Source organism: Microcaecilia unicolor, chromosome 11, assembly GCF_901765095.1.
Source record: "Microcaecilia unicolor chromosome 11, aMicUni1.1, whole genome shotgun sequence".
NCBI lineage: Eukaryota > Metazoa > Chordata > Amphibia > Gymnophiona > Siphonopidae > Microcaecilia > Microcaecilia unicolor.
The window spans coordinates 124,770,657-124,783,991 of NC_044041.1; the positions used below are offsets into that span (position 1 = coordinate 124,770,657).

The 13,335-nt window shown below is 44.0% G+C and overlaps 1 protein-coding gene across 1 annotated transcript in view; it reads right to left on the reverse strand.

Moving 5' to 3' along the window:
* LOC115480978 (nascent polypeptide-associated complex subunit alpha, muscle-specific form-like) overlaps window positions 1-13,335 on the reverse strand; it is a 278,693-nt gene that overhangs the window by 83,526 nt on the left and 181,832 nt on the right. Inside the window, exons 14-16 of the mRNA XM_030219963.1 lie at window positions 3,705-3,885; window positions 3,042-3,149; window positions 2,644-2,808 (exon numbers count right to left, since the gene is read on the reverse strand). Coding sequence (XP_030075823.1) covers window positions 2,644-2,808; window positions 3,042-3,149; window positions 3,705-3,885 — 454 coding nt within the window. The remainder of the gene's footprint in view (window positions 1-2,643; window positions 2,809-3,041; window positions 3,150-3,704; window positions 3,886-13,335) is intronic.

Sequence of the window (13,335 nt, forward strand, 5' to 3'; positions counted from 1 at the left end):
TTTTAATGTGTAATTAATTTGCATGTTCATTACTCTGAGCATGCCGAGGCAATCTTCCTGCACTAGGTTTGCGGTAGAATTACATTCTACCATGAACCTTTGAGCATTGGCTCCTAAATATGCAATTTGATGACATCAGTATTTGTATTGTATTTCATTCTTATTTATTCTGTCTTAATTGTTATATTCTGGTATTATGCATGTATTTTTGTACCTCACCTAGAATCATAGATAGTGAGGGTTACAAAAGTTTTTAAATAAAATGAATGAAAATAAATAGTACGTCCATATAATGGCTAGTGCACCTGTTCCCAAACTCTGCCGCAGCACCCTAGTGAACCACAGCAAATTCTCAGGGGTGCCATGGCGAATTGCTCCCTACATTCTCCTCCCACAGGTCCAGCATCTGCCACTTCCTACTTCTTTCCCCATCGTCGCTGCAGTGCTTGCAGCCTACATTTTTGGGCCATCCGCGATTCACACAAGCACTGCGGGGACTTCCCTCTGCCGCGTCCAGCCCTCGCAACAGGAAGCTGCATCAGAAAAGGGAAGACATGGCAGACTGGGAAGGCCTTGGAGTGCCTGTGTGAATCGCGAATGGCCCCCCAAAAATGTAAGCTGCAAGCATTGCAGCGGTGGCAGTGGAAGGAGAAGGAAGCAGCAGTGATCCTGGACCTGCAGAAAGGAAGGTAGCGGTGTGCTGGTGTGAGAGGAGGGGGACTGCAGGGAGGCAGAGGTGTGCTGGTGTGAGAGGAGGGGGACTGCAGGGAGGCAGAGGTGTGCTGGTGTGAGAGGAGGGGGCTACAGGGAAAGGGAGACCCATTTGGGGGGGTGTGCGGACACCCATGTGGCAAGGGGGTGGGGGTGCGGAGACCCATGTGATCGGAAGGGAGGGGGTGCCACAGAGACCTATGTGGCTGGGGGGGGGGGGGGGGGGGCGAACCAAAAAAGTTTGGGAACCCCTGGGCCACGGTATAGGTCACCCTGTCCATCCACTGGTCCAGTATTTCCATTCCCTTCTTTACCCTGCCACACTGGTTCCAGTTATCTCCCCTTCCCCTCTTACTCCCCCCGCCTCACTTTATTTAAGGTTTGAAATACCACTCTATGACAAGAACTTTCAGGGTGATCTACTATAAAGAGGAAAGAGAATCGAGTAGTGAAGAATTAGCAAAAGGGAAAAGGAAACAGAACTCCATAATCTTATAGGACAGAAAGGACAGGAGGAAGAAAGAGTAAAGTGTGATCATATGCGTCATTGCATGGCACCACTGGCTGTGGAAGTCCGTGGACCTATAGGAAGAAGGAATTAGGGTACACGAGTGAAAATAAAAGCATTTTTGAAAAGAAAGGTTTTTAGAACCGTACAGAATTCTGTGTGACAAGAGTTCGCAGGTGGAGGGGCAGAGAATTCCAAAGGATTAAGCCTACAGCGCTGAAGGTCTTAGTATGAATCGAGTCAAAATTTTATTGGTGTAGGGACTGCACTCTGACCTTCAGGATTAAGCCTACCGCGCTGAAGTTCTTAATACAAACTAAGTCAAAATGTAATTGGTGTAGGGACCACACTCTGCCCTTCCAAACATCGATCTTAATGAACATCAAGTCCATCTCCCTTCAGCAGGTGGTATGGGGAAATGAGGTCATGGCTGTTAAAGTTCTGTCCATACAGCTTTGTTCTGCTGCAGCAAACTCCCTTAGTCATTTTTTTTCTTTAAAACTCCTTTAGAGACTGATGCTTTCCCCCAGCATGGCTTCTTCCTCAATCCAATACCAATTTAAAGAGGGAGGAGAGAGAAAAAGAGGGGAGGAGCAAAAACAGCTTGGGAAAGAACCTTGTCTGGAGACCCTCTCTTAACAGATTTACACCCCTGCTCAAAGGCAGGAATTCTGGAAGCACAACCAACCACCCTAGCCTACCAGAAGGCCTAAAGAGTCAAAGGTACACAATTCACAAATTGTTACTCAAAGAGCCAGTGTTACACTGTACCAAGGAAAGCAAACCACATATTGTTATCCTGGAAGTGAAGGCTAAGGCCTGCTCTACCACGACAAAAAGCCCTAAGACCAGAGCCTTGAGAGCCTCATCAAATCCTGCAGGACCAGCCTAGTATATCCACCATCTGCTGGAGACAGAAATACTAACAAGTACCTTGGCTGCATCACTCCTTTAGTACAGGTATGTTGTCACAGAAAAATGATGGTCCTCTTGTCTCCATCTGCTGGTAGGGTAGCATAAATCCACCCATCTTGATTGCTCTAGCAGGACTTTTCAGTTTGACAGCCCGCCTTTTCCAAAGAAGAAAAAGGGTAGTTGCTTTTGTAATTTCTTGCCTCCATCTTAGGCTGAGAAATGCATACAGAAGTCAGCCATAAACATATCATACAGTGCAAAAGAAAATGAAAAATTATTCAGATAAAGAACAAGGGGAAGAAAAAACAAAAAAACCAAACAACACAAAACTTACTTTACCCTGAATGTACACAACAAATCTGCCATCATCTACTATGTTACTTCAGTAGCTTTCAGACAGACATAAGAAATTAAAAATAAACAAAATAAAACAATTAAAAGGCCTTCTTCCTTTTAGCTTTTAAGCAGGCATAGGAATATGCTTTGAGTTGCCCACACTGCCATCTCACCTTCACCCAGAACTCCTCATAGAGTGCACATGCTATGACACAGCGTTCAAAGAGCACAATGCAGCGCTCGTGGGATCCATTGGCCATTTCAAAGTTCAAGTAGTCGTGCCAGTTCTTCAGCTGGGCTCGCTCCAGGGGCTTGACATGGAAGTAGGGCCTTTTGATCTGGAACGGAAAACAAGTAGCATAAGGCATCAGACTGAGGGCTTAAGGGATAATCTTCCCGCCCTATCCTGCCAACCAGCAGGTGAGGATAGGCAGCCACTGGCTAGCTAGCTCTGTCGCACCTGAAGTACATGGTAATACTGTACCCTTACATTTTGAGGATCTGTAAGAGATCTCAACCAATACGGAGGCCTTTTGGCACCCCTCCTTCCACTGCAGCTGCTCCTACTCACCCCTTCCTCAAAACTCCAGCGCTTGCTCACTTCCATCTCATTCTGAGTGTAGATTTGCTCCCTTATGGCAATGATTAGCTCCCGAATCTTGTCTGTATGCTTCTCCAGCTACAAGTAATGCAAAATACAAAAAAAAAAAAAAAAAGGAGCATGGGTGGGAGTGGAAGACGGTTTTATGATACTGGCACAGTCCTAAAATCAAAGATAAATTATCTACATGTTTATTCTCTGATCACCAGCTGAGGCCTCCCTCTTAACTACTTCCCACCAAACTCTCACTAGAGATCTTTCTCCAACTTTAAGCCCCCCCCTTCTCATTCCTCTCCATCCAACTCAAAGATCCATCCTCCTAAGATCTCTTATCCTAGCGTACTCAGCTCTCATAAAGGATTCTCCTTCACATAAGGCCTATCTTTACTCCTTGCCATCAGGCTTTCATCAGTGGACCTCCCTCTTTCCCATTTGGCTGTCATTTTAGACCCACTCCTATGCAAGGCTTTTCACCCAATTCCTTCCCATCTAGCTTGCTAAGAGACCTTTCCACTTTGGTGAGTTGTCTTTTTCAAATCTGGATCTCTCCCCCACAATGGCCATTACTAATACTATGTGTGGCCTATCAGAATGCAAGTAATTAGTGTATATGATTATGGCCTTGTCACATACCAGACTATCCTCTTCTGGGAGCTCCACCCCTGGGGGCAGTTCCTCTGCATTCAAAGCATCAATGGCTGCTTTCTCCTCACTGTCCTGGGCTGTTTCAGACATGATCTTTGATTTCAGCCACAGAAGTTCTTCAATGGACACAATATCCTTGGGAGAATTACTCATGACATGCTCCTTAAACCTATAAAGACAGAGGAAATGGAATGCTACAAGCTACTGCACAAACATGCAAGAGAGTACATGGTAAGAGTTTCAGTTACTTGAGCAACATATCCCAAGGAATTCTAATGCTTAAAATAGAAGAACTACTAAGCTTTAACTAATTAATTGTGCATCTACTTCAAGTGTTTGATTTAAGATTTAAGATGATAACGGGCCAGTTAACATGTAGCTGTTAAATTCTTGCCCCTAGATTTGCTTACCTTTTCTTTTTCCTTAGGACCCAATTATGGACAAACAAAACATAGTTGAATATTTATAATGGTTGTTCTCCGTGGACAACAGGATCATAAGTACATAAGTAATGCCATACTGGGAAAAGACCAAGGGTCCATCGAGCCCAGCATCTTGTCCACGACAGCGGCCAATCCAGGCCAAGGGCACCTGGCAAGGTTCCCAAACGTACAAACATTCTATACATGTTATTCCTGGGATTTTGGATATTTCCAAGTCCGTTTAATAGCGGTTTATGGACTTGTCCTTTAGGAAACCGTCCAACCCTTTTTTAAACTCTGCTAAGCTAACCGCCTTCACCACATTTTCCGGCAATGAATTCCAGAGTTTAATTACACGTTGGGTGAAGAAAGATTTTCTCCGATTTGTTTTAAATTTACTACACTGTAGTTTCATCGCATGCCCCCTAGTCCTAGTATTTTTGGAAAGCGTGAACATCCACCTGTTCCACTCCACTCATTATTTTATATACCTCTATCATGTCTCCCCTAAGCCGTCTCTTCTCCAAGCTGAATAGCCCTAGCCTCCTTAGTCTTTCTTCATAGGGAAGTCGTCCCATCCCCGCTATCATTTTAGTCGCCCTTCGCTGCACCTTTTCCAATTCTACTATATCTTTCTTGAGATGCGGCGACCAGAATTGAACACAATACTCAAGGTGCGGTCGCACCATGGAGCGATACAACGGCATTATAACATCTTCACACCTGTTTTCCATACCTTTCCTAATAATACCCAACATTCTATTCGCTTTCCTAGCCGCAGCAGCACACTGAGCAGAAGGTTTCAGTGTGTTATCGACGACGACACCCAGATCCCTTTCTTGGTCCGTAACTCCTAACGTGGAACCTTGCATGACGTAGCTATAATTCGGGTTCTTTTTTCCCACATGCATCACCTTGCACTTGCTCACATTAAACGTCATCTGCCATTTAGCCGCCCAGTCTCCCAGTCTCGTAAGGTCCTCTTGTAATTTTTCACAATCCTGTCGCGAGTTAACGACTTTGAATAACTTTGTGTCATCAGCAAATTTAATTACCTCGCTAGTTACTCCCATCTCTAAATCATTTATAAGTATATTAAAAAGCAGCGGTCCTAGCACAGACCCCTGAGGAACCCCACTAACTACCCTTCTCCATTGTGAATACTGCCCATTTAACCCCACTCTCTGTTTCCTATCCTTCAACCAGTTTTTAATCCACAATAGGACATTTCCTCCTATCCCATGACCCTCCAATTTCCTCTGTAGCCTTTCATGAGGTACCTTGTCAAACGCCTTTTGAAAATCCAGATACAGATCCAGATCCTACAACTGCTCTATTAGGTATCATCATCAGAACAGAGCTGATTTGGGAATACCTTCCTAAAGTTAAGAAACACTCTAGAAATGTTTTCTGAGGTTGCTCAGGAGTTTCTGCACTAATTGTAAGTCCATTTCAAAGCATGCTTCATCATCAGGTGGGTTGGAAAGGAGAAGTGTGGCTGTAGGATCCTGCTGTCCATGGAGAACATCTGTTATAGGTATAAAACTTTGTTTTCTCCATGGACAGTTAGAATCATACAGTGACACTATTGGTGACACCACTATTGGTGAGGGCAGTATGTTACCTTGAACTTTCTGCCACTCATGGTAATCTGGAGGAGAAAGCATGTTGAAGCTTTTAAACAAGGAATCTTGTATTCTCCGAGGAGAAGCAGGCTTCCATCTTCTCACAAGTGAGTGAGCTGATCCGCATCGCCTGGTCTGGCTTTTGCCACAGTAAAAAAAAAAAAAAAAAAAAAAAAAAAAGAGAGCTTTGTGGAGCACAAGATGTGCTCCACCGCACATACGCTACCCATTGTGGAAACGCAGTCTCCTCAGTTTCCCCCCCACCAACCTGAGGTGTGTTTTTTTGTCCTTCCTCACTCGCCCAGTTTTTTTGAGACCTCTTAGTGCCTTTCGGTCTTTTTTCTGCTTCTCCTGTGGCTCCTTTAATTGGGCCTTACAATCTGTCCTTTATTTTTCCTTAGTTTTATGTTGCCCAGGTTTAAGTTTTGTTGGACTGATCACTACAAACTAAACCTATCCCTAAAATGGCGGAAGAAGGGTTCATACTGTATATAAGAACACACAATTTACAGCACATGAGGACAAGTAGACCCAAAAACGTTCTGGCAACAGATATACAATAACGAATGGACAACACAAAGGGACTCCATATACTACCTCATAGAATGGGATAAAAGATGCAGAAGCATTCTAGATGAAATAGCACTCTTACGAACAAGAACCGCACATAGACACAACACAATACCATGGTTCAATGCCGAACTGAAAAAGCTAAAAACACAATCCAGGAAACTCGAACGAGCATGGAAAAAAACAAAAGATGAACAGACACTCAACGCTTGGAAGCAAACACAAAGAAAATACAAATCTCTCTATATAAAAAGCAACACCAACGTTCTATGAAGCCTCCAGCCGGAAGTGTGAAGGGGGCGAGATATCCGGTTTCCCTATGAGTGTCTGCCCCGCCCTCTCTGTAACACAGTCAGTGAAGGAAAACAGCAGAGCACGAAATCAAATCGCTGGCTCTGTAACAGTGAAGGACTCAGAGGGGGGAGGGGAGAGAGGCCAGAGGGCAGGGACACACACACTCCCACATGCACACAGAAGAAAACATTGCTAGCCCCCGTTTCATTTGCATCAGAAACGGGGCTTTTTTACTAGTATACAATAAAACAGGCCAAAAGATCATACTATAAAACTAGGAACAGATTACAAAGACACAAAGAAACTATACCTACTCGTGAACAAATTACTAGACACCACCTTGATCACTACAACTAATACAGACATCCCATCTGCAGACAAACTTGCTAAATACTTCAGAGAAAAAATTGCAAATATACGCAACGCATTACCACGACACCACCAATATCGAAAACTTCCTCAACAGTTTGGACCCTACCATGGGAGAATACCCAGCCGACTGAACCTGGTCAAACTTCGCTCCCCTCACCGTCGAAGCAGTTACCCAGGTGATGAGTAGGCTCTCCAACACTCACTATAAACTGGATACCTGTCCCAGCTATCTAATAAAAATCCGCCCCTGACTGATACATAGCTGACCTCACATCCAACCTAAACTACATGCTTCAGCAAGGTCTCTTCCCTAAGGAAAATGGCAATATCCTACTCACCCCAATACCAAACGATATCAAGAAAAAAAAAACAAACGAAATCACAAAACCCCTATGCAAAAAACTACACTGGCTCCCAATCAAAGAACGTATTGCTTTCAAAATCTGTACCCTGGTTCACAAAATTATCTACGGCGAAGCCCCGGGATACATGACAGATCTCATAGACCTACCAACCAGAAACACGTCCAGCTCAACACGAACTGATCTCAATCTCCACTATCCAAGTTGCAAAGGACTAAAATACAAATCAACTTATCAGTTTCTCCTATTTAAGCACACAACTGTGGAATGCATTACCAAAGGTCGTGAAAACGTTTGATCACCTAAACTTCCGGAAATCACTAAAAACTAACCTGTTTAAAAGGTTATCCCTCTGGCAAGTTTCTCAAGTAGATGCTCTTGAAGAGCTGTTAAAATTGTATTTAGCCGCAAAAAAGGTCCAAAAATTTCCACAAAAATCCAACACAGAAAAGAAACAGGTGGAAAAAACAACTTCAAGAGATCAATCCAAGGCAAGAGGTGAGATGCTCCAGAAAAACTTTATTAAGGACCCTACTTGAGAAACTTGGTGCGACAGCTGTCGGTCTTGGTGGATGCGCTCCCTCCGCAGCAGGAAAAGTCTTTTCGCCAGTTGATCGAGCAGCAGAAGGCGTGTTGAAAATTCTTGGCCAGGGCACTTACAACACTTTTGATATGGCATCCAGGATCTCTGCTCAAAGTATAGCAATGCGCAGACTCTCATGGCTGCGTGTTTCCGACATGAAACACACTGTTCAGCAGTGGTTGGTGGATGCTCCTTGCCAGAGGGATAACCTTTCGAGAAAAGGTTGAGGAGGTCACTGACCAAATCAAGAAGCGTACTAAAACAATCTCTTCTCTCTCCCGCCGGGCACCTTCTACATTCACCTCCTCTGCTAGGAGAGTTTTTGGAAAGCCAAGGAGCAGTCCCTACTACTATTCCCTACCCATTCCTTTGGCTCACCAGCCTACTCAGCCTCAGCACCAGCGCACTCGTTCACGTCAATAGCATGCACCTAAGGCCCCTGCTGCTCCCCAGTCAAAGCAAGGGATGAGCTTTTTGACTGGCTCCAGCAGAGCATAGCCGCAGTAAAAGTGTCAGTCCCGGACTCGCCAGTCGGGGAGAAGCTAAAATGTTTTCACCAAAGGTGGCCTCTTACAATCTCCGACCGGCGAGTTCTTCAAATAGTCCATCTCAGATACGCCCTCAATTGGCATCTCAAACCTCCAAATTGCCCACCGAGAGCTCATTCATTCAGCTTTCAGAAAAAGGCAGGTACTTGCAGAGGAACTCTCCGCCCTTCTAAAGGCCCATGCAGTCGAACCCATTCCACCAGGGGAAGAAGGGCAGAAGAATACAGGGCGGATATGTCCCACCCTAGACCTAAGGGCCCTGAACAACTTTCTAGCTTGAGAAAAGTTCAGGATGGTTTCCCTAGGCACCCTTCTCCAAATGGTTCAGAAAAACGATTGACTATGTTCTCTGGACTTAAAGGATGCATAAACTCACATCCCAATACTTCCAGCCCACCAAAAGTATCTTCGATTTCAGTTGGGAACACATCACTTTCTTTTTTTTTTTTTTATACTTATTTATGAAATTTCCCAATTTCTTACAAGTATAACACTTGTTACAGAAAAACAGCATAATATAAATGTTAAAGAAATAAACAAAAGGAAAAAATTGTACATGCTTTCTTAGACCTCAACTGGAGGAGGGAGTTACAATTTAGTGGAGTTTTTTAAAGGCAAATTAACAGAAAAAAGTAAGCATAATGCGGTTTAAGTGTGCAATCTGTCAATCCTCATTTATTCGATTCTACATTAAGTTGTTTCATATCCAGAAAGGATTTCAGCTGTTCTGAGTCATAAAATACATACTTTATCCCACTAAACCTGACTATGCATTTGCAAGGATATACCAACAGAAACGAGCCACCTAACTTAAGAACATCTTGTTTCAATGCCAGAAATAATTTTCTATGTTCCTGAGTTACTTTAGTAACGTCCGGGAATATCCATATTTTTGTTCCATAAAAAGGAACCTTCGAAAATTTAAAGTATAGTTTTAATAATGCATTGAGATCCTGTTCGAACACAGGGAAACCAAAAGGGTGGCTCTTTCCGGAACTATTTCAATAGATTGTTCCAAAATTTCCAACAGATTGTTAAAGTCTATACCATCCGCACCAACACCTTCTTTTTTTCTCTCTTTTCCACCTGAACTTATTGGAAGATAGTAAATTTTATTTATTGGAGGAATAAGTTCTTGAGGCATTTTCAAATTTTCTTCATATAGTTTTTAAACAAGTCAATAGGTGTCTTGCCAGGGATTTTAGGAAAATTCAATACACGAAGGTTTAATCTTCTATTAAAGTTCTCTATCTGTTCAATTTTTCTATGCATTGCCAGATTATCTTTTATCACCGTCACTTTAAATTCTTGCAATTGATCCATATCTATTTTTAAATCTTTTACTCGTGTCGTCAAGTCTTCTTTAAGCATTTCTAGATTTTTTGTCATGTCCTCAAACTTCACAGATAAAGTATTTACCTTTTCTGAAGCGTTTTGGAGAGTTTAATCCATTTTACTCAGTTTTAGCCAGATCCTCTCTAGATTTACCTCCAGGGTTGTTCCAGGTCCTTTAGTCACAAGGACCTCTCTCTCTCCCGGCTTCCTTCCCGTGGTGGGGAACCTCCGCCTGCTGGCTCCCTATTCGCCATCATGGGTTTTTTGGGTGCCTGCTCCCCTCACCATCACTGAGGCCGGACACGGAGGGCATTTGGAATTGGGAGGCGGGGATAGATGTTTCTAAGCCCAGCAGGGGCTCCGCTCCACCGGATGCCCCTGCAGCAGGCGACCCCCATCTCCTGAGGCGCGCGCGTGAGGAAACGCTCCATACTGCCCTGAAGTGGAGAAGCAGCAGCTGCGAGCGGCGGTGGAAGCCTCACAGCTCCTTTACGCTTTGTATGCAGCATCGTGGAGTTGAAGAATTCTGTCTCACTTGAGCGGTAAGGAGCAGTGCACAGAGCGCGCTCACACTGCCGCCATCTTGGTAACGCTCCCGAACGGAACACATCACTTTCAGTACCGTGTGTTGCCTTTCGGCCTCGCGTCAGCTCCCATGGTCTTCACCAAGTTTCTAGCGGTAGTCAAAGCATCGCTATGCAGACTGGGAGTCCATATGTTCCCATATCTCGATGCTTCTCAGAGGTATCAAGCCACGGGGAGTCTACAAGATGTCATTCAAGTGTCCCCAGAGCTTGTACACTCTCTTCAGTGGTGGACAATTCGATCCAATTTGACTTTGGGACTTCCATTCCAAATTCCTCAGCCACAAGAAGTGCTGACAACGAATGCATCTCTCCTGGGATGGGGAGCTCATGTAGATGAGATCACATTCAAGGAGCTTGGTCCTCCTAGGAAACAAATCTTCAGATCAACCTCTTTGAACTTCGGGCAATCTGGGACGGTCTAAAGGCTTTCAGAGAGTGGCTACATCATCAAATTGCTCTCATTCAAACAGACAATCAGGTTGCAATGTATTACACAAACAAGGAGGGGGGCACCGGATCACGCCCTCTGTTGTATATCACAGAGACCATGGCAAGGTACAAACCATACATATTTCTAGTTTTTATTTTAATATAGCTGTTTTGCTTTTTTTGAGCTGGGTACAGACTTAAAAGTTGCAAGACAGCTATAAATGAGTTTTTTTCTGAAAACTACCCTTCTAAAGCTGTGATTGATGTTTGGCCTATGCTAAATTGTGATAAGTTGCTGGTCAGCAACTAATAGCCAGAGACTCCTATGACTAAAGACTCCTGCAGTATCCAGATAAACAATCAAGAGGGTGTGGACACTATAATGGTGACTAACCATTATCTAATGAAAACGTATGCTTATATGACAGGCCCTAGCTGTACATGAAATGAGGGAATAAATGATAGAAGTTGGAAGATGGTAGAAAGTGCTGGAACAGGATTCACCATAAAAGGAAATAGAATATTCTGGAAAGATGAATATTCATTAGGTAGGAAGGGTAATTATAATTAAGATAATGAAGAAAGGAAAACAAAAAGTATTTGAGAGGAAACAGAACTGAGGATGGCGAGCATCAATGTGTCTACATTAGCAGGTGGACATATTGACAGCTCCCAGGGAAAACTCTTCATTATTTGCTACATATTATACTCTATTGGGATTTTATTTGTTGATATTTCATATTACTGATTGGCTTCTTTGACTATTTGAATAAACATTTATTATGTCTAATACTTATTTAGTAGCCAGAGTTTTTCTTGCCTGGGATTCTACCTGGGGGGCAAGGGTTCACCTTCCAGGAGACCTCCAGAAGGTTACTTCTGTCTCAGAGGCAAAGCCAGTAGTACACTGTGTCAGGAGACCATCCAAACCAACATGGCATGCTCCTTTCAGCCACTTACCTGGCAGGCGCAAACAATACTCTGGACGACAGGCTAGCAGGATAATGCAACCATGAGTGGTCTCTCAATATGGGCATAGCCTGCAACATCTTCCGAGCGTTGGGCACCCCCCTCAGTGAATTTTTTTGCCACTAAGATCAACCACAAGGTCCCTCAGTTCTGTTCCAGGCTTAAGGCTCACGACAGACTAGCGTCAGATGCCTTCCTCCTCAACTGTGGGACAGCTCTTCTGTATGCATATCAAAACTGTTGAAACTTGCGCAAGACCGTGGAACCATGACTCTGATCACGCTGTACTGGCCGTGGCAGATATGGTTCCCTCTTCTTCTGAGATTATCCTCTGAAGAACCGTGGAGACTGGAGTGTTTTCTGACCCTCATCACACAGAATGAGGAGTCACTTCTACATCCCAATCTCCAGTCTCTGGCTCTCACAGCTTGGATGTTAAGATCCTAGAATTTGCTTCCTTGGGTCTCTTGGAGGGTGTCTCCCGAATCTTGCTAGCTTCCAGGAAAGATTCCACTAAGAGGTGTTTCTCTTTTAAATGGAGGTGGTTTGCTCTCTGTTGTGACAGCAAAGCCCTAAATCCCCTTACTTGCACTACACAGACCCTGCTTGAATACCTTCTACATTTGTCAGAGTTTGCTCTCAAGACCAACTCCGTAAGGGTTCACCTTCGCACAGTATCATGGGATCTCAATGTCGTTCTCACCCAGCTGATGAAAGCTCCTTTTGAGACACTGAATTCCTGCCATCTGAAGTACTTGACCTGGAAGGTCGTTTTCTTGGTGGTTGTTACTTCAGCTCATAAAGTCGGTGAGTTTCAGGCCTTAGTGGTAGATGTACCTTATACTAAGTCTCATCGCAACAAAGTAGTCCTCTGCACGAACCCTAAGTTCCTTCAGAAGGTAGTGGAGTTCCATCTGAACCAGAAGATTGTCTTGCCAACATTCTTTCCCCGACCTCATGCCCATCCTGGCAAAAGCAGCTTGCACACCTTGTTTTGCAGGAGAGCATTAGCCTATTACATGAAGTGAACAAGACCCCACAGACAGTCCGCCCAGCTTTTTCTTTTGATTCCAACAGGATGGGTATTGCCATCGGGAAACGCACCATTTCAATTTGGCTAGCAGACTGCATTTCCTTTACTTATGCCCAGGCTGAGCTAGCCTTGGAGGGTTATGTCAAAGTTCATAATGTCAGAGCCATGGTTGCGTCGGTAGCCCACTTGAGGCCAGCCTATATTGAAGAAATTTGCAAGGTTGTGACATGGTCTTCAGTCCACACATTCACATCATACTACTGCCTTGAGCAGGATACCCAACGTGACAGTCAGTTTGGGCAGTCAGTGCTGCAGAATATGTTTGGGGTCTAGAATCCAACTCCACCCTCCTAGGCCCATTTTAATCTGTTCCAGGCTGTGCTCTAATTCAGATTGTATATTGTTTCAGGATAATGTATAATGTCCTCGCTGTTGCGAGGCCCAACTGACCAATGTTTGTTGTTTTCAGTGAGCCTGAAAATGAAGATAC